General features: G+C 38.8%; 1 protein-coding gene across 2 annotated transcripts; it reads left to right on the top strand.

The window, feature by feature from the left end:
- The first annotated feature begins 2,075 nt into the window (after positions 1–2,075).
- Positions 2,076–20,702, top strand: LOC309888717 (nucleoporin Nup37-like). Of its 2 annotated transcripts, none has more exons than XM_082781210.1 (7): positions 2,076–2,097; positions 3,324–3,547; positions 5,144–5,268; positions 6,285–6,357; positions 13,441–13,535; positions 19,985–20,059; positions 20,645–20,702. In XM_082781210.1, the coding sequence occupies exons 2-7, from the start codon at positions 3,392–3,394 to the stop codon at positions 20,649–20,651; spliced, it is 531 nt and encodes a 176-aa protein (XP_082637336.1). In that variant the 5' UTR covers positions 2,076–2,097; positions 3,324–3,391; the 3' UTR covers positions 20,652–20,702. The 2 variants fall into 2 exon arrangements, with proteins under 2 accessions (XP_082637336.1, XP_082637335.1); XM_082781209.1 differs by lacking the exon at positions 20,645–20,702 and adding an exon at positions 20,180–20,211.
- Positions 20,703–22,341: the final 1,639 nt, after the last annotated feature.

The following is a 22,341-nucleotide window of genomic DNA, read 5'->3' as shown; positions in this document are numbered from 1 at the left end:
CCACCGTAGGGGTCACAGTGGCCGTTGGATCTGTCACAGGGCTTGGAGTGGCCGCAGGGTCTGTCACTAAGTTGATAGCAGTATCAATGGCAGCTCGATAAGCATGAGCCAGGCCCCAGCACGTTACAATGATTTGTGTTACTTTGGAACTTCCCGAATCGCGACACCTTTTTTTCAAGCATTCTGCCAGTTTTTGAGGATTTTGCAGTTGTTCAGGGGTGAATTTCCAAAACACTGGGGGTGCCAACTGGTCTAGATGCCTGCCCATATCCTCCCATACTCCCTGCCACCCACAACTATACTGCCTCCGGGCAGATCTCTGGATGAGCTTCTTAAGTAGTTGTTTAACTTTAAGCAGAATCTGAAGCGCATTCAGGAGGCAGAACAACAAGACTATGCTGGTCTGAGTATCCCAAGGATATTCAATGTCTTGGAGAGCTATTGTAACAAGCTTGGAGGATAAGAGAGTGGTGAAGGAGGAAGGAGAGTGATCCAGGAGGATACAGGGGTGGTGAAGGAGAAAGGGAGAGTAATCAAGTAAGAAAAAATATCTTCCCCTTTTCCCTCCACAGATTGACTCCCTAATGGAAAAAAACAGTAGGTATAATTGCTAATTGTTTCCAAGATACAGTTTCCAAAGTACAGAGTCAACGATATTACTGAGTACAAATACCAAGTTAGAGTCATGACCAGATATCTCATCGTCTCATAAGCCATTGCTACAACACACAGTACCATAATGATCTGAAACCAGGGCCCGGAGAGGATAAACAACATGACACAGAGCAAATATGGAAAATAATGTACTATAATACTCAATTTGGAAAACAGGCACAGCAGAGTTGAGATTAAAGCAATCAGCATTATGACAAGTGACTATTAAGCAGGTCTAATACTTACACCAATTTTAGTTTAACACACTCTGGTCAGATCTGCCGTTATCTCAACCTTTCGAGCCCCACGTTGGGCGCCAAAAAGACTGTCATGGTTTAACCCGGCCGGCAGCTAAACACCACGCAGACGTTCACTCACCCTCCCCCTCCCTCTCTGGGACAGGGGAGAGAAATGGAAAGTGAAGCCCGTGAGTTGAGATAAAGACAGTTTAATAAGACAGGAAAATAATAACAATAACAATAATAACAATAACAATAATAACAATAACAATAATAACAATAACAATAATAACAATAACAATAATAACAATAACAATAATAACAATAACAATAATAACAATAACAATAATAACAATAACAATAATAACAATAACAATAATAACAATAACAATAATAACAATAACAATAATAACAATAACAATAATAACAATAACAATAATAACAATAACAATAATAACAATAACAATAATAACAATAACAATAATAACAATAACAATAATAACAATAACAATAATAACAATAACAATAATAACAATACAATGGTGATAATAGTACTACTACTAATAATATGTACAAACAAGTGATGCACAATGCAATTGCTCACCACCTGCTGACCAATGCCCAGCCTAACCCCGAGCAGTCCGGCCCCCTCCCCCCGGCTAGCCACCCCTATATATTGTTTAGCATGACGTCAGATGGTATGGAATACCCCTTTGGCTAGTTTGGGTCACCTGTCCTGGGTCTGTCCCCTCCCAGCTCTTACTGCACCCCCAGCCTGCCTGTTGGCAGGACAGAGCAAAAGGCTGAGATGTCCTTGGCTTGGTATAAGCACTGCTCTGCAACAATTAAAACATCGGGGTGTTATCAGCACTCTTCTCATCCTAAGCCAAAACACAGCATTCCACCAGCTACTAGGAAGAAAATTAATTCTGTTCTAACTGAAACCAGGACACCCCGCTTCCCCACTGCCCGGCTCCCCGGGCATGACGCGAAGCCCCAGTGGGCTGAGGCTGCCCTTGCTCACCGACCTCCGATCCTCGGGAGGCCGGGGCTGCCGGCGGCTGGCGGCCCTTTCCGCCGGTTTTAATTTAAATCCTCCGCTGCCGCCCAATTAGGGAGCGCAGGGCCGCTGCCCCGGAAGCACAGGGGGTGGCCCGGGGCTGGGAGGCGCTGCCGGGAACCGCGGCCATGTGGGGCCGGAGAGGTGAGTGGGGAGAGCGCGGGGGAGTCGCAGAGGGCTCGGTGCTTTCCCCCGGATCTGAGTGGGGCTGTGCCAGGGGTTGGGCCCGGGCCCTTGCTGGTAGCGTTGTGGGGCCGCATGGTGTGGGGTGGGCTCCTTTGGGGCAGCCGCTGGGCCCCCAAGGGAAAAGGAGGGAGTGGGAAGGCCACATGGCCGGGTTGTCCCCCTGGTGCTGCCCCAAGGCATGGGGTCTGCTGTGGTGGGGAGCCTTCGAGGTGGCGAGGAGTTGTGTTTGGCCTTAGGAGCGTGGCGATGCAAGTTATGTGGCTAACATACTTCTGTCAACGTGGTGGTTTGTTGTGTTGGTTAATAAATACACACTACAAATGTGGAGAGCCTCTTTGAATCCCGGTGATATCCCCATCAAACTGTGGTGGCTCCCAGGCATGATGTTCAGCCTCAGTGCTGAGCCCTTCAGGTCATTAACGCAACAAAATATGACAAGGGTCTGAAGTTTAAAGCTATCTTTCCATGCTGCACGTGGAGAAAATGGTCATTTCTCAAAAGGTGTACACTGATGTCAAATCTGGGATGATCCCCTAATCAGTTGTGTATCTCAGCTGTGTGCAAGCACAGGCGTCAGATTTTCTTGAAAAGTGCTTGAATAGAGTAAAGCATTAATGTTTAGGTATACTTTTGATCCAGTTGAAAATTAACTTTTTCTGTGCAAGTACAGAGACATAGAGGCACTGTCTGCAGTTGGGTTGGCTTATGTCATGAAACAAGTATTCTGCAGAATAGTGTTTGCATTTAGAGTTTGGTGGTTTTAATTCTGCTTTTAGTTACTTACCTATTGTCCTTTAAAAAGGTACAACAGGGAAGAGAATTTGAAGGTAATAATACATATTTTGTTGTCATTTGCTTGAAATTTTTAAAATTACGTATGTGACTTTTCTGGTACGTAGAGTTACTTAATCCCATGTCTTGATAGGTTGCCATCAGTAGCACAAAATCTGCAGTTGTTACTGATGTCTGTACAAAAAGTTTTGAATGTCTGTTAGTGAATTAGGTCAGTTAGGTTAGTTAATCTCTTGATTGTTGGAATTACGTGTTAAATCTGGATATAATGAGCTTAAGTTGACCTTTTGTGTCCATAAATATGGTGTTACAAGAAATCTTGATTTGTTGCGCCACAAATACTTGTTTTCCTTTATGCAAATACATAATGCATGCTTTTTAATACTTTGCAGATAGGAACATTGACCTTCATCCTGAAGAAGACATCACTTCCTTGATACTTTGACATAGTCCCCTGGAAATGAAGCAAGATTCTACTAGAAATGCTGCTTACACGGTGGACTGTGAAGATTATGTGCATGTGATAAAATTCAATCCATTTGATAGTGGAGATGCATGTTCCCTCACTGCATATGGTGGCAATAACTATGTAGTTGTAGGGACATGTAGATTTCAGGTTAGTTTTTGTTTATTGCTTTTATTAGTTGCTTCATGAAACTGACAGCATGTCTTCTGACAAAGTCACTTTCCTGCTTCTTTCCTTCCCCATTTTGCCAGGAAGTGTTTTACTCCTTTATTACATTATGACTTTGGGATATTTGGTCTTAAAGAGAAAAAAATGTATATATAAATACATATTGGTATTAGCATCCTGCTGGTGTAAAGTTCTTTTTGAGTAGGCTGCAATGAAAACAGGAGTGCTCTACTGGAAGAGTAATCCCAGTTCAGTATTTCTTGCAAATGTTTGTGACTACTACCTGGGAACTTAAGCAAGTAGCTTTGGAAATATGTAACTTAACATTTGCTGTATGGTGTTTTATTTTTTTAAGGCTTTCAGGTAGCTATCAAAGCAGCAAAGATTTCAAACACCCGGAGTAGAAAGGAATAATTAAAATTTCCAAAGTAAGTTTAGAGACATTTATTTCAAGGAAGAACAGTGGCAAATAATAACTTAATATACATCTGCTTTCTAGGTTATTTTTTTTACATCTCTCTGACAGACTGTTAGAAACAGTAAAATGTGTTTTTTTTACCTTGACATTATTTCCAGTCACCATATCGTGAAAATTTTTAAAAAGTAAGATAGCATACTGTGTATATTTATATGTAATACTTTTTTTTTTTTAATTGAGACACTTTTTTTTTTTTTTTTTCCCCTGGATGCTTGAAAATTGATAGTAGAACACTCTCATCTTTGGAATCTATTTTTACTTTTTTTTTTTTCTTGAGCTCACTTCTCTGTTACATGGTACTATTTTTATACTTTACTATCTAATATAGAAAACAGTATAACTGGTCTTTATTATTCCCCAAAATCTTACTGTTGGAAATTTTCTGAAAATCACCTAGGTCCTTCCTAGCTTCTACATTATGCAGAGTGTATACAGAGAGATTTTTTTCCTTAAAGCAGAATTGTGCCATAGAGAACATTTCATCAAAATAGCCTTCATTCATTTTGAGGTACTACGCAGGATGTTTTGAGAACTTTTTGGAGATCAGTTGATTCATTAAGTCCACAATCCCAGCAATTGTTTCAGATTTGTCACCATCCAGTTCCCTCACCATTGGGAAGAATAGCCAAGGTAGTAATTTTGGTCATGTTAAATGATGAAGGGTACCTTTCTACCTGCTACTGTTCTTCCGGAACAACCAGGTTGTTCTAGCATTTTTCCATAAAGTAAAACCAACTGGGAGAGAAGGTAGCCTACATGGCCTCCTTGCTTTTGTTCCCATTATTTCACATTGCAGTGTGTGCTTATCATGCTGTTGTCAGTGGTTCTGGTTGTATCTATGCCGATATTGAGCCCAAAGAATGGGCTCAGCATGTTCCTCTGGCAAATCTTCTTTTTGTGCAATGTAGGTTTGGTTTTGTGCTATGTTGACTTTGGTTTGAAACTGCAATCATTTCATGGATTTTTACTTACTTACATATTTCAAGTAAATACTTTCTTTATCGCAGCAGACACATCTAACTTTCAATTTCATATCAATCTGACTTATTAGAAGTCATCAACCTGTTATTCTGAATTAGCTAACTACAGTATTTCTGTAGGAAGAGGATGCAGAAGTGGAAGGCATGCAATATAAGACACTACGAACATTTTGTCATGGAATCAGAGTTGATGCCATAGCAAGGAGTCCAGAAACTAGACTTGATGCTTTACCTCCCCAGATAAGGTATTTCGAATAAATTACTATAATGAGTCCTTGTCTCATATCTGTTTTCTCTAAGTCCTTAGTATTGAACTAACTTTAATGCTTACAGCTGAAATCTAACTCTGAAGAAATTGTTGTTGGAAGTCTGTGAACACCATTGGAACAACAGTTCCAATTCTTAGTCATCCTTATATATTTTGTTCTGCTTCCTGAGCCCCTTACTCTTTCCTCCCCACAGTAGATTCACAGTAGACACTAGATTTTTTAATTTTAATTGACCTGTAATCTAGTTAGTCTTTTTGTTGTATGTATCTGTATAATGTGTATGTATCATTGTAAGAATGATACTAGTATCATGGCCTGCTTTGTAAAATTACACGTGATGTTCTCCATAGTATGGGCTATGTTTAGGAGTAAGTCGGATGCTATTTGTGAGACCTGTCAAGTCTAGAAAAATGGTCAATTATTAAATATGCACTTAACATGAATTCAGATGTTCTCAATTGCTTGTAAGCCTCTTCAAAACTATACTGGTTGTTTACTGCTGCATATTTTTACAGTCTTTTGTTTAAAATAAACTGGAGACTGGTTAATAAATTAATCCCTAGGTAATTTAAAACACTGATGGTGAGGGTTCTGTTTTTTCTATCAGCCACTTCCTCCAAGGTAAATTCTATGGCAGTTATAAGAGAGATTTCAGGTAATTCATAGTTGATTCAGATTTAGCTTTGTCAAATGTTTTGTATTACTTTCCATTAAAAAGTATTCTTGGCACTTGATACACCATATTTTATAGGCAAGTTCCAATTATAACTCTGAATGCTTGATGCCAAAGCAGAAAAATTAGAATATACGTTTGATTGAAAATCTAAATTTCCTTTTGCATGTCATTTTGCAGGTTTAAAATGGGGTGAAACTCTTGATTGATCTGGTTTGGTTTGTTCTTTTATCTGTTTATTTTTATTTTTTAACATTTAAAAAAAAATAAATTGTAGTGCTACCTGACAGAAGGGCTTTTCTTTTTCTGTTGAGTGTAGGTTTTGTACAGCAGCTTCTGATAGGAAGTTAAGGCTATTTACTTCAGACCTGCAGGACAAGAATGAACATAAGGTAAGGGTAACTGAGCTGATATTGAATATTTCTTTAGTCTCTAGTGGAGTCTAATCTTTCACTGAGCTTGTGCTTCACTTTTTTTAATGTACAGTATGATGTAGAACACTAAACTCTGGCAGACCCATCATCTCTAGCAAAGATCAGTGTATTGAATATACCTTTATATCTTTAAACTGGGCATAACTAATTATCAGCTATATTATATTTTGATTTAAAAGTATTTATGTAACAGCCAAATTGACAAAAAGTAAGTAGAGGTTTATTTGTGGTCTAAAACATGGTCTAAAAATATTCTACAGGTGAATTTGAAGTACTGTGTTGGAAAAGGTTCCTTTACATAGAGACCTGTAAAATACTATGTGGTATTGTTTATTAGACTTGTCTATATGGAGAGCAAATTTAATGCTTTGTCTCTTTCCTGGGGGAACAGGAAAGTTGCAATGAAACCATTTTGTACAGTAGAAGATTTAAAGAAAGAATATTGAATTTTGTACTTAGCTGCAGACAGTTATATAAAACATGGCCATGGGCCAGTACTTGTTTATGTCTAAAATAAAAAGAAAGGGAATGACTCCTTCAAATATATCTTCGCTTCCTGTTCTTTCAGTGTAGTGTTCTTTCACCAGTGATGTAAGAGGTGTTGGGTCTAAGAGATTTCTGTTGTTTGTAAGGCATTCTTGTCTTTGTAACTCCTATGTCATTTGGGTATGTACATATTCTTCAAAATTTTGCCTTTGAAACAATACCCCAGTCCAAATATTAATATTAATTAGATGTTCGTTTGAATTTGTTTTGTTGAGGTTTCAGACAAGAACAAGCAAAGCTAATCAATGCTGAAAAATCAGGGGTGAGGGTTCCTTCTTTAGTGCTTTGGAATATGATAATGCCTCCGAGAGTTGTGTATTCAATATGAAGGGGAAAAGAACTGGCTTTCCTTTGTGGTTTGGCAGTATGTATTAGTAAGACAATATTTGTCATACAGAAAGTAAATTAATTGCAGATGTCACTCTTGGTCAAATAATAATGGAGTGAGTAAAGCTATATACAAGTAAAAATGGACATTACTAAAAAATAAAAAGTATTTCAATTTCAGAAAAGATGTTCTATGTTACTTCATGCATGCACCTTCCCATTTTTTCCTTCTTTCATGCTTGGTCCATCACCTTGTATGGCTTTGTCAGCCAGGAAGTAGGATAACTGACATGGTTGCAAAGAGCTTGGCTGGCACTTCTAGCAAAATATTTCTAGAAATTGTTAACGTTGTTTGCTTGTAAGTTGATGTGTGTCACTCCTTAACCAAAGTTACCATTTTATATAATATCTGTCAGTATTATGATATTGTAGACAAGCAGCTTTGATGGTGTGAGTTAATCTTTTAACTTTTTTAGCAGAATATAAAGTTACTTTACTCATTACATATGTCTGTTTTAATTCGAGAAATTTATAGAATTGTCTGTAAGCACGCGGAAGAAAGAGAATAGGTAGAGTCATTAATAACAGTATAGACAATGGAATGGTTAATTAGTGGAAATAATCAAACACATAGAAGAACCTGGTACTACAGGCTCTAAATTCAGCTGTCTAGTGTCTCTCTCTTTTTTTTTTGGATTAACAATGGGCCTGATGGACTGTCTGCTAGAATCAGTGACAAGTTTCTTCATTTCAGCATGGTTCAAGGCATGAATGAGTGTTTTTTTCCTTGTGTAATGAATATGAAAGCTTTAATTATTGGGTGTTAACGACCAACATTTTTTTTGTGTTTTTGCCAAAAATTGTGAAAAAGTGACAGCTGTGATAGTTCATAGCCTTCATACCTCTTTTTGTCTCCTGTCTCTTATCATCTGGTCTTTAGCTGAAGGTGTTCTTTTATACATTCTGGAGCAGACTTCATGTCTATACTAGCTTTCAGACTGTTGCACATTGATTTAGGACTCCTTCCAGACTAACGCTAGGAATTCTCAATGGGATATGCTGTTTTCCTCAATAGGAACCCATTGCTTCCAGTTAAATAAATACATATGATAAATATTCAGCATTACAACTTCACACAAATGCATTTTTGATGCATTATGAACTTAAATTTTTTTAAAAATAGAAGTTTAAATAAGCAAGTTTATTCTAATGAAGAATTATATTAGGCTGTTTATTACTGAATTATAATAAGATTACAAAAAAAACCCACACTTAAAATAATCATTTTGAATATACCTGATGAGACAGTTATTTTGTAGTTTACTGTCAATGCACGATCAATATTAAAACCAGAGAAGCAAAGGAGGCAACGCAGTAGCACAGTCTGTGCTACTATTCTATTCTATTCTGAAAAAATGCTGTTTTTTCAAAATAGAATTTCTGTGATGGATTACTGTTTTTCCCAGGTCTAATAAGTTGTTTTTTTTCTGCTATGTGACCAACACAAATTAAACTTTAAAACATGTATTTCTAATTTAGCGGAATATATTACACAGTAGCTTTGTCTGGGTGCCTACAAATAAATTTAAAATGCCACACTTATATTTCTATTAAGATAGCAATTATTTTTCATACAAAAAGATTCTTTGGAGAACTGCTTCTTCTACCCTTAGGACTTCTTTCTAACACAAACTGTGCTGACCTGCAGTTACAAGCTTCTACTGCAAAAGTATGTCAATTACGTAACACATCTGAAAAAAAAATATGACAAGTTGTGAGTGTAATGATCATAGAGGAAATGGAGCCAAGTCCAGTTGGAGGCCAGTCACTAGTGGCGTCCCCCAGGGCTCGGTGCTGGGGCCGGTCCTCTTTAATATCTTCATCGATGATCTGGACGAGGGCATCGAGTGCACCCTCAGTAAGTTCGCAGATGACACCAAGTTAGGTGCGTGTGTCGATCTGCTTGAGGGTAGGAAAGCTCTGCAGGAGGATCTGGATAGGCTGCACCGATGGGCTGAGGTCAACTGCATGAAGTTTAACAAGGCCAAGTGCCGGGTCCTGCACCTGGGGCGCAATAACCCCAAGCAGAGCTACAGGCTGGTAGAGGAATGGTTGGAAAGCTGCCAGGCAGAGAAGGACCTGGGAGTGATGGTGGACAGTCGGCTGAATATGAGCCAGCAGTGTGCTCAGGTGGCCAAGAAGGCCAACGGCATCCTGGCTTGTATTAGGAACAGCGTGACCAGCAGGGCTAGGGAGGTGATCGTCCCCCTGTACTCAGCTCTGGTGAGGCCGCACCTCGAGTACTGTGTTCAGTTTTGGGCCCCTCGCTACAAGAAGGACATCGAGGTGCTTGAGCGGGTGCAGAGAAGGGCGACGAAGCTGGTGAGGGGCCTGGAGAACAAGTCCTACGAGGAGCGGCTGAGGGAGCTGGGCTTGTTCAGCCTGGAGAAGAGGAGGCTCAGGGGCGACCTTATCGCTCTCTATAGGTACCTCAAGGGAGGCTGTAGCGAGGTGGGGGTTGGCCTGTTCTCCCACGTGCCTGGTGACAGGACGAGGGGGAATGGGTTTAAGTTGAGCCAGGGGAGTTTTAGGTTAGATGTTAGGAAGAACTTCTTTACAGAAAGGGTTGTGAGGCATTGGAACAGGCTGCCCAGGGAAGTGGTGGAGTCACCATCCCTGGAAGTCTTCAAAAGACGCTTAGATGTAGAGCTTAGGGATATGGTTTAGTGGAGGGCTGTTAGCGTTAGCGTTAGGTTGGAGGTTGGACTCGATGACCTTGAGGTCTCTTCCAACCTAGAAAATTCTGTGTGATTCTGTGTGAAGAGGCGATACAACTGTGTGGCCAGATGAAGCTACAATAGATGGTTTATTTTTGATGCAACAGAATACTAAAGACCATTTGGGGCTTATGCTATGCAAATGAGAAGTTTCGGCTTCAGTTTAGCAATGAAGTTATTAGCACTGTTTATGCCAATTTCACCACTGGAACTTAGTCTAAGAACTTCATCAAGGGTATACTGAGACTGAGGAAGAAGTAAAAATTCCTGTTTTTACTGGATCGGGCTTGCTCTTAAAATGATCAGAAAACAGCCTAACATGTGGATTATTACCTAATAGTGAGAATCTCATTAGTGAAAAGGAATAGTGTGCTTATGTTGGGGGATTGGACTAGATGATCTTTCAAGGTCCCTTCCAATCCCTAACATTACGTGATTCTTTGGTAAAAATGTCTTTAAGCACGTTCCAGGCTTTTGTTTGTTTGTTTGATTTTGTGTGTGTGGTTTTTTTGTTGCTTTGACAAAAAGTGGAGAAAATACTTTCTCCAGGTAGTCATCATAGTTTCTTATACTTGGATGATCATTGAGCTATATACTTCTTGTGATTGAAAAAAAAAATAACACCTGACTCCCATCTAAAGTATTTGGAAATCTCAGAGGTTCACAAATATTCTATGAGCTATGCCGAGTTAATTTTAAACAGTTTAATAGAATGGTTTCTTAGTATTAGTCAATCAAAACCTCAGAAAAATTATTTCATGAACCTAAGGTTGAATACATAATGAACACATGGAAGACTTTGATCCATTGTACAGTGCACACTTTACACGTGAGGTTTCAAGAGAGGTACAAAATGTGCAAAAAACTGAGGGAAGTATGTCATTACAGTCAAAATGTAATCTCTGAACATTTTGTCTTTTATATTAAACAATTAGTATGTGTTGCTTCTGGAGGGATAGACAGAGTAATCTTACTCTGTTTTCCCAGTGGAAAAACTGTCTTGATGTAATTATCAACAAGGAACTTCAAGCATACTGAGTTTTCCATTACTTTGTCAACACAACTAATCCAAAATTTATGGGCTGGATCAAGCCCAGAACAAGAAACAAAAGGTAAAGTACAGTTGATGGATCTTCGTGAAGTTTTTTCTTGTTCTCAGGTTTTCATTTGGAAATGAATTGTGGCTTTCTTCTCCTGCTTCAGATTTTGCTTAATAAAAAGCATATTTCATCAAAACTGTGTATGTAAAATGAGGCAGAATATTTGAATTCTGAATGCTGAAAATTTTCAAAAGACTTGCGTTTCTGTCTAAAGAGTTTGGCATCATCTTAGGATGTATTAGTTCTAGTAAAATCCACAAGGTTTTATTGAAATTATGGGCTGTTGGGGGAAAAAAATAACTTGGCTGCTGAAAGTGGTTCTGTATTGAACTGATGTATTGAACATTCATAACTTTTTAGAGGGGCAGCTTCATTATTGTGCATGGTTTACAGAGTTATTTTTTTCTTTTTGATCAGTTGCATAGCTCGTACTGAGGAACAAACACAGAGAACAGTATTTTGTTCTCTCAGAAAGCTGAGAAGTGATTGTTTTCATTCAACCTGTTTTTTCCTTGCCATCTCTTCATGTCATGCCATTCTCCAGTGGATATTTTTGTGTCCTTTTTATGATACTTTGGGCAAAACAATAGCATCTATGCCTAGTGACTTATTCAGTGAGAGTAAAGAGGATGAAACAGTAATAGATCCAGCATCTACATATGGACTTCAAATAATTGACTTCAAATTTTAAGTGATTTAAGTAATTATAATTGATTTTTTTGGCATAAAGACCATAGTGAGAGAAAACACACATGAATCCTCAGATTGAACAAACTGATACTTACTAGCTACAGATTTTCTAATGAGATCAGAGATGATGTACTCATACCTAACAAACATGTGAATGAATTTGAATCATAACATCATAGAATGGCCTGGATTGAAAAGGATCTTAAAGATCATGTAGTTTCAACCCCCCTGCTCTGGGCAGGGTTGAAAAAGTATTTCAGCAGGGTTGAAAGTACTTCAGACTCAGCCTAAATGAGATGAGTTTTGCCTGCTTGCTTAATGCTGAATGTGCATTTGATCTTTAATTTAGATGTTTGAAGATATTGTAAAGCTTAAAAGATTGCTGATATCTGTAGATGAGTACAAAACACTTAACGGAATTGAGAAGAAAATGGTGTTGTGATTTTATGGCTAAGACAGCTGAAAAGCCTTCCGAATATGTAAAAAATATCCTTTTAACTTTTACTAAAAACTGTGATTCTGCTTCTCATTCAGAGAAGCTATGTTACTAAGTTGGTTTTCATTATAGATAAATTATTCTCAGTACTTTGAAATAAAAATGTCATGATTAATAAATTTCAGCTGAGGACAATTACATAGTAATAGTTTCCTTTGAAATGACTTCATGCTTTCTGATACAACTGTGAATGTTTGCTTTTGACTGCTAGTTCATATATACATTCACACCATGGGTAATTATATCCTATTATTTGAAAATGGATGATCTATTACTTTCACAGTGTGCACTATACCCAATTTTCCTTACTCTTTAGTACAAGAGTATATAAAGCAAAGAGCATAAAGTATTATGTTAGTTTCTCTCAAATGTTTAACAGAAACTGTGATTAACTGCTGTGATATTGTGTGGCCTGCTTGTTTTTCACGTGCTGTTGTTCCTCACTTTTAGTTTTCATGAAGCCTTCAGCATGCATTGTTACTTGTTTCATTGAGACTTTTTTTACTTTTTATTCTAAAGGTAGTCTTTTGGTCCTTTGCCATCTCTGGTGGATATCTGCTCTTGAGGAATTTATATATTGACTGCTTGGGAAAGGGAATATACTGGACAAGTGATTGGCTTATTGCTCCTTCAGGAAAAAAAACCCTCTTGCTGCTTGCAGGAATTCCTATTAAAAACTCTTGTTTAGAGATGAGTTACTTATGAATAATTGGAGTTCTTTAAAATATGTAAATTATGTGTACATTGACTTCCTGCTGATTTTCCTCTTTCTTTCTGAGATTTATTATCTTCTACCTTCAAAATTCAGTGGTTGAAAAAGAATAAGAAGTTGTGGTGTGATCCACTTACAAGAGCATCAAGCTGACCTCTGTGGTAATGACAAGGAGCAGTGGGGTTCTGTTCATCTACAGTGTAAATATACACAAGTGTTAGAGGTTTTAAATATCTCCAGTTTTATTAATGAATATTTTTCCCTTCCATGTAGAAATGACAACTTTATTGTACACTCAAATCTTTCATTGAGTGGTTCTGTTGAATATATTGTTGACTAATGGTGGAACAGTCTGCTCAAAGTTAAAAATATTTCTTTTTTTCTGGTTGACAGACATTTCATGGCCACTCAGATTACATTAATGATCTGGTGTTTTCTCCCAAAGAAGGTCAAGAAGTTGCAAGTGTAAGTGATGATCACACTTGCAGGTATGCATTTTGCTCAAAATATCATTGAAATATCATAGAGGGCTGAGCAATCACCAACAATATGAAGTTTACAAGAGAAGTGCCAGATTCTGCACCTGGGAAGGGACAACCTTGGATGTATGTACAGACTGGGGGACAAAAGGCTGAAGGGCAGCTCTGCAGAAAGGAATTTGGTAAATGACAGGGAGGGCCAAGCACATCCTGAGGTGCATCAAGCACAGCACTGCTAGCTAGTCAAGGGAAGTGATTGTGCTGCTCTACTCTGCACTGATGCAGCATCATGTTCAGTATACTGTGTTCAATTTTGGGCACCATATAATAAGAGTCATACAATTGTTAGAGAGTATCCAAAGGAAGGCTACAAAGATGGTGAAGGGTCCAGACGGCAAGACAGGAGGAACAGCTGAGGTCCCTTGGTTTGTTCAGCTCCGAGCAGAGCAGGCTTGGGGGGGGGGGGGCTCATGGTGGCCTGCAGCTCCCTCACGAGGGGAGTGGAGGGGCAGGCTCTGAGCTCTGCTCTCTGGGGACAGTAACAGGACCCGAGGGAACGGCATGGAGCTGGGACAGGGGAGGGTCAGGCTGGGTGTTGGGAAAAGGTTCTGCACCCAGAGGGTGGTCGGGCACTGGGACAGGCTCCCCAAGGCAGTGGTCATGGCACCAAGCTTGCTGGAGTTCAAGTGTTTGCATAATGCTGTCAGACACATGGTCTGATTTTTACATAGTTCTTTGTGGGGTCAGGAATTAGATTCGATGATCCTTGTGGGTGTCTTCCAAGTCAACATATTCCATGATTATGTACACTGTCAATTTCCCCAGGTGGGACAGAAATAAAAAAAAGATCTCCAAGAATAGGAGACATAAGACATGATGTACAGCTCTGAGTTGTACAGACTCTGTCCATCCATTCTATCTTCAGATGAGTCAAGTTTAAAACCAGTATACTCATGTGAAATTGTTTGCTTACCTGAACTTATTAGCCTTACTGGGAGATGCAATTATATAGCCTAAGGACAGTATCATACTGATACAGTGATACCAGCAGCTTATAATACCATGATCATAGCCATTCCAAACCGATATATTTAATTGTTTGCAACTGGAAAGAAAAGGCAAACACAAATCACAATTGTTAAGGTTGAAAAAGACCTCCAAGATCATCTGGTCTGACCATCCCCCTACCACCAACGTCACCCACTCAATCATTTCCCTAAGCACCACGTCCAACATGTCCTTGAACACCCCCAGGGACGGTGACACCACCACCTCCCTAGACAACCCATTCCAATGCCTGACTGCTCTTTCTGAGAAGAAATGTTTTATAATTTCCAACCTGAACCTCCCATGGCACAATTTGAAGCCATTCCCTCTGATCCCATCACTACTCATCTGAGAGAAGAGGCCGACTCCCAGCTCCCCACACCTTCCTTTCAGGTAGTTACAGAGAGCAATATTGTCTACCCTTAGCCTCCTCTTTTCCAGACTAAACAACCCCAGTTCCCTCAGCCACTGCTCATAGGACTTGTGTTCCAGGCCCTTCACCAGCTTAGTATGCTAAAAAGCACTGTTTTGTAGTGCACAAGTTTGTTTTTCCTTGGCAAAATGTCCCCCATCTTACACTTCTAATTGTGCTTGTGAATCTATAAAGCTGTTGGTCTTCATCCTTACAGTGCAGCTCACAGCTGGAGAAGGCAGCACGGCAGCTGTGCAGGCTTAGCAAGCCATTGCAATAGGGGAAGAGGCTTATGAGAAAGCATCATCATTGACTTTTCTTGGTATAGCTGTGATAGTTTAAAATTTGTCTCAGTTAAGGAACTGTTTTAGTTTTTCTCTGATTATATGAATTATATATTTGCTCTTTGAAGTTATGACCATATTGATTGCTATATAAATGACCATTTAATGTTCAGGGGAAGAAAAAAAGTGCTATAAGAACAAAGGAAAAGATCTTGTGTTTGAAGCTATCTGGTAAGAGAGAAAGAAATAGCTGTTAGGATGATTATTCTGTGTATGAGATTTTGTAAAGGGCAGAACATCAACTGGTGTAAATCACAGTCTAGTAGCATTAGTAGAGCTACTCTGTCTTACGTGAATTGAAAATCTAAAAGGCCTGTGATTTTTCAAAACCCCTAGGGAACTCAAAAATAGTACTTTGACCAGCAGGCAGATTTTCCACAGCTGCCTTGTCTCTATTTCCAACAAAATCATTTGGAATGAGTAGTAAAAATGTGTATGACTTACTCCTAGCTTGTTCCAATTTATTCTCTATTCTTGATTTTTTTTTTCATTAGATCTAAACTAATGTTGGGTTTATTCAGCAAAGAGGTATTTGAATATGTAGCATGTTTTGTTTATTTTATGAAATGCTCAGTGTTTCTGAGATAAGAGGACTGTTTTAAAAACAATAGTCTGATACTAAAGGAAAAGGAACTACAAATTATTTAATTAGTGTGTGCTATCAGGAGTTAATAACTGAAAGACAGTTATGCAGTAAACCATAAAATCAATGGTTCAAAGCCATGTGAAGTAAGCAGGATTTTTTTTGGCTACTTGAGTTCTTGTTTTTTACCTTTATGCATGTGGAGCATGAAGACTTTTTTTTACTGAACTTAAAGGTTAAACTTTCAAAACGAATGGAAAATGCATTCCCTCAGACTTACCAAAATTATTCTTTACTTACTGTGTAATTTGCCTTGGCAGTAATGTAAGAAGAGGAATAATTTTTCAGTCTGTACTCAGTTTCTACTCAGAAATTTTTCTCAGGATACATCATCTGTTAATACCTTTGGAATGAAGTAGTAGAACAATTAGCACAAGAGCAAGGAGTTTCAAGTGTGTTAGTGTTGTTCTGTTAGAGTTCCACCTCTGTGTCTTGATATAATTAATACTGTGCCTCAGTATGTATATCATACAGAGAGACAAACGAGTTCAGATCTTCCCTCCTCTTCACTCCGGTAAGTTTAGCAGAAATACAAAAGGAACACAAGTTTTCAATTTTAATGCATTAAAAATCTTGCCATGAGCAGCTGCAACAGTTACATCTCATGGCTGGCTTTGTTTTTTTTTTGTTGTTGGAAGACAGTGTTAAGTCAGATACCAGTTGAGAAGAGGCTGTGGTGATGCCTTCAGCGTTCTTACCTTTAAATTGTTAGTTCAGGAGTTCATGTTGCTTTTACATGTAACTTTCTTGGTCTTGTTGGTCTCACAAGACCAGCTGCAAAGTAGAACTGATTATTTAAGACTGTTTAAAAATACTAGAGCATCAGAATAATTACAGTTGTTTTCTGTGCCATGTAGTCGTAAATTGAAGGGCATTCATTGACAAGAGGTGTTGGTTTATAAATATGATGTACACTTTAAAATTATCATGATTCTCTGCATTGACAATCTCAAAACTAATATAACCTTAGAAAGTATCTTTTTTTTTGAAAGAATACACCTTTGCAGTATTTATCAACCCCACCATGTTACAGTTATTCACAACTGTATGTATATACAAGATCAAAATTCCCACAGCTGTAAAAATTACAAAATAAATAAATAAAAGATTAAAAGTTGCAACAAAGTTGATTGAAAAATTCAAACCCCGTGTTCTATATATTGTGCGTTACCTTCTCAAGGATGGCTAGATTCCAAGATGGATGAAGCAGTTCACAAGCCTATGGTTTACTTATGTATTTGGCAGGCTATTGCAAATTTTGAATTTTGCTTATTCTATATTTTAAAGTATAATCTAGAGTAAACTAATGAAGAACTTGAGGGATAATTCCTGTATTTCACTTTTTTAAGCATTTCATAATTGTTTTACTCTTTCATTAAGAACAGAAAGAAATATATTTTTTTTAATTTGATAGCAAAATTGTAAAGAAAATGGTTAAAAATGCTGGTAGAGGAAATAGCTAAAATAACTATTGTTAAATTATTAATTGCAGTAAAGAAAAATGTGAATCAGTTTTATCGATGAGTCATATGTGTTAATGTGGAGCACAGTTAAAGTAAAATATAAAGAATCATAGAACAGCTCGGATTGGAAGGGAACACCAGCTAACTCCAACATTTCTTCCATGGGCAAGGAAGCCACCCACCATATCAGGTTGCCAAGGGCCTCATTCAACCTGGCCTTGAACAGCTGCAGGGATAGGGCATCCACAGCTTCTGTGGGCAGCCTTTTCCAGTGCCTCACCACCCCCTGAGTGAAGAATTGTCTCACTGAGCAAAAAATTGCTCTCCATCTTTTTGATAAGCCCCCTTTAAGTATTGAAAAATTGCAATGAGGTCACGCCAGAGCTCTTTCAGCCTTTCTTCGTAGGAGAGGCGCTCCAGCCCTCTGATCAATTTCATGGCCCTCCTATGGACCCATTCACACAGACCCACATCCTTCTTGTGCTGGGGGCTCCAGACTTGGACACAGTGCTCCAGGTAGCATCTCTCAAGGGCAGAGTAGAGGGGGACAATCACCTCCCTCGGCCTGCTTTGATACAGCCCAGGATACAGTTGGCCTTCTGGGCTGCAAGCACGTGCTGCTGGCTCATGTTGAGCGTTTCATCTACTTCCAGGTCCTTCTCTGCAGGGCTGCTCTCAGTGAGATCTTCTCCCAGTGTTTACTTATGTCTGGGATTACCCTGACCCAGGTGCAGCACCTTGCACTTGGACTTAGGTTCACATGGGCCCACTTTGCAAGCTTGTTCAGGTGTCCAGGCTTGTCAGTCACTGTCAAGTCCAGTTTTTGTTGCACATACCACAAATATCAGTCCATCAGGAGGTTAGTTTTAGTCTCTATACAGAGATTCCTGGGGAAAGGTTTGATATCACTGGAAAATAAATATAACTAAAGTCACAACCTTTATTATATTGTTTGTAGTTTAGTTGTTTGGTTTTGTTTCTTTTTTCTACCTATAGCGTGTTTGTTTCCATGGTACTCTTATGTCTTTGTTATTTTGCATAGGTATTTCACTAGACAGTAGACAAGAAAAGTCAGTGATAAATTATTTGTTATTTTTTGTTGGTTTTATTGGTTATTTGGTGTCCTTCCTTCCTTCCTTCCTTCCTTTCCTGTGTTTTCAGTGCTTGTTGCATTTGTGTCTTACTTTGTTAGACCAATTCAGTCTCTGGCCATATTGTGAAGTTGCCTTTCTCACTTATTCCTGCCTTAAATTTATATTTCATTTGTATCTTCTCATTTTGTGCTGTCAACTATAGATTTTTTTTTAATAAAGTATTTTATTCCATGTTCTGTGTTCATCAGTTTGTTGTGATAGAATTCCGCAGTATTTCTACATACAAGAAATATGATAGCAAAATAGTTATCCTTTTTGAGCTATGCTAATAGTGTTTATCAAGCTAGCTGTGCATTTTAATTGATGAAAATAAGTTGGAGTCTTGAATTATTTTTAGGAGTCTAGCTTGTGGCTTTGCATGTTTTTTATATGCATCCCTGTGTGTCCCCCCAAAGACTTACATGATACTTCTTATACCTCACAGTCAAAACCAAAATATTAACCATCAATTTTGGTTATGCTTTTGGTTATACAATTGCTATGCAAGTATGTCTACTGGAGAAACAAAGAAACTTTAAGGATATTTAAGTTAAATTTTAAAAAGAAAAGGAAAACACAAACAAACAAAAAACACACAAAAAAATTGTTGGTCATTTATAAGAGTAGGTCAGACAGTTCAAGGATAGCCAATCCCGCTTTGTGGTGAGGTATTAGATGGTATTAGATGTCACAGAAAGATACTAGATGTTCTGTACCCCAACCCCACTCACAAAGATTGCTGGAAACCTTATGTTAAAATATTTTTTTATTTTTTTTTTACTTCCATTGTCTGAAGATTTGAGAAATGCCTTAAAGTTACAATATGGTTTTGTTCTTATACTATTCTTTTTGATGACTTTTATTCATTTATAATTTGGTTTTGCTCTCTAGCTAGAATTATTCATTATTCAGAAAGTTAGAATGTACAATAAGGGTAATCTCTATTGCCACAAAACAGGTTTTCAGATGTTCCAATGAATACTTTGGCAATTTTATTAAAAGTCCATTTCGTGGTAAAATTGCTGCACATATGCCGCATGTCATCATGCACATTCATGTATACTACATAAAATATAGTTGTTCCAACATAGTTTGAATAGCTCCGTGCTTTGAGATAACTGCAGTTATTTTGTTTAATCACAGAATGTGAGTGATAAGAGGAATATACTAATATTTCAAGAGTTTCTCTTGAATGACATTTGTAGCTATCTCTAACTTTGTATTAGTTTAGATAGTTGTTAATTACACTTTGGGAAATAATAAATAAATAAATAAAAGTGGTGTGAGAGGCGGGAAAACAGTGCATTCCCAAGGTAGATAAAACACTAGAAACTGTAATGTAGAGATCTTGTTCGTAAGATACACATATGTGAATTCAGCTTAAAGGTCTAAATTCAGGCTTCTCTCATGTTGCAGAAATGACAGCGAAACCTCTGCACACTGTCAAAACAGCACAGAACCAATAAAAAGGATGTCCAATGTATGTTGCAGGTGAGACGTTTGGTTCTTTGTGATTTTTTTTTTTCATAGATGGTTGTACTTTTGGCTTTTAGAGAACTTACCCAGTTAAGTTAATCTGTATTGCTTTCTTTTCCTACTTCATGCATTCAGTGTATCTTTAGATATATCTTGAAATTAGGGAGCTTATACTGGACTCACAGGAAAAAACAGGAGCTGCAATCCAGGTGAGATGTTAGTGTCCAAGATGTGTGACTTCTTTTAAAGGTACAGCACCCTACTGCAAAAATGCTTGTGAAGGCTTCCCACGTGCAAGAGCAAGAAGTTGGAGATGGAACTAGCTTTGTCCTTGTTCTTGATCAAGTCCTTCAGGAATTAGCCTAAGACCTTCTGAGGCTGGGATTATCAGTCTCAGAGGCAAGCTCTATTGTTACTGCTGTTCTGGAGATTTAGTTCACACTGCCATTTGTCATAGAACTGTGAATAGTCTGCTTCCTTCCAAATGAATTTTTAGTCAGAGGTGTATGGGGAAGAGCACTGTATGTTTTTGTTGCTTATGATTGTTTGCTTCCCTTGTAAGCTTTTCCATTTGTTTATCTTTTATGGCCCTTTTCCAAGGAGGTAGAAGCAATACGAATGCACAGCCAGGTGAAATACTTGTTGTTTGCTGCACAGGTGAGTGAAAGATATGAAAAGTTGGTAAGGAGGCCCTAGAAATTCTTCCAGACGTGGTGTGCTGTTCGCAATGAACCTTGGAGATTTTGAAGTGGCATCTGTGTTGCGTATTTCAGTGATACGCAGAAAGGATGGCACTGAAGGCTTCTTTTGTAGAAGTTTATTGCTCAGGCCTGTAGTAAGTGGATAAGAACATACCTGTGCACACATCTAAAAACTTCAGTGGCTTGACCAACTTCTTCATAGAAGACAAAAGTTGTGGTTGGTTTATCAGAGTAAACTGATGGAATACATCAGCCTCTGAAATTAGTATGACATTGAACTCTTTGCTGACACTGTGGCTCAGAAAAGACCTATACTTTCTACTAAATCTTTACAGAAATAGCTTACTGCTTTTATATTTCAAGCAGAAAACCATTTTTCATAGACTTTTTTTGGCATTGTGAGGATACATGAAGAGAATTCTGCAGAGAGGGGTGTGATTTAAAAGGCTAAGAGAACACACTGAGTGTGTTGGCTTGCTTTCTAAATTGCTAACATATCCAATCAAAGCATCAGAACTGAATCAAGAAAGGAGGGGTTGCACATCTTCCGTTTATGGCATTATCAAAATGTACGTAGTGTCTTGTTCTAGTTGGACCTACAGAGCAGCCTCTGGCAGACCACTGACATTGCAGAGCATCACCTTGCTGAAGCAGCGCTATTGAAGTCACTAAGCATTTGCAAGTAACGGTGACAAACTGGTGTAAGAGATTGCTGTTTGCTTGTGTTAACCTTGCCTGCCTGGGAGATTGATTGCCCTCCCCAGCTGGAGAACCAGGAGGGACATCAAGGAGGCCAGAAGGGGGTTATTCAGGGGACCACACAGGGAAGGGGAAGCAACAGCCAGGTGAGGGGTGATTCCCTTTAAATAACTTTATTTGCTTCTTGGCTCTTGAGTCAAAACACCCATAGCTACATTGCAGGACCAGCAACATGCCTGCTCTGGCTGCTCTGGCCAGAGCCACACTGTGATATCATCATGGTGACACTGGGTCGTCATGGTGACGTTTGAGCTTCCCCCACCAGAACCCCCAGACAGTCCGTTGAGCCTCACTTGCTCACTGGCAGGACCAAAAGGAACCTCTCGCAGAAATGGCTGCAGATGGAAACTCGATTGACAACGAGATAAATGACATTAAACAGGAGCCACTTCCAGAAGACATGTCGTACATTTTTGCTCCAGATGAGCTGTTTGAGTCTTCGGACTCAATCTTCAGTTACAATCATCTGGCCAAGCTTTTAGTTAGAAATGATGCTGCTACTATCTTGAAAGAGCTGGAAGCGAGTTTTCCTAGAATAAGATAGTTCAGTTGGAAGGGACCTTCAAAGATCGAGTCCAAATGTCTGACCTCTTCAGGGCTAAACATTATAACAGGGTTAAAGCATATTCTTGAGGGCATTGCCCAAATGCCTCTGGAACACAGGAAGGCACAGGGCACAGGAAGATAAGGGAACACAGGAAGGCACAGGGCACAGGAAGGCACAGGGCAGGGAAGATAAGGGCAGGGCAGGGAAGGGCAGGGCAGGCAAGGCAAGGCAAGGCAATTCTGAAGCAGATAACAATTTCAGCTCCAGAAACAGAAATAAACAGCAGACAC

This window comes from Aythya marila (genome assembly GCF_965140915.1).
Source record: "Aythya marila genome assembly, chromosome: 30".
NCBI classification, from domain to species: domain Eukaryota; kingdom Metazoa; phylum Chordata; class Aves; order Anseriformes; family Anatidae; genus Aythya; species Aythya marila.
The sequence above is the reverse complement of the archived record's forward strand: the minus strand, read 5'-3'. Positions and strand labels throughout refer to the sequence as shown.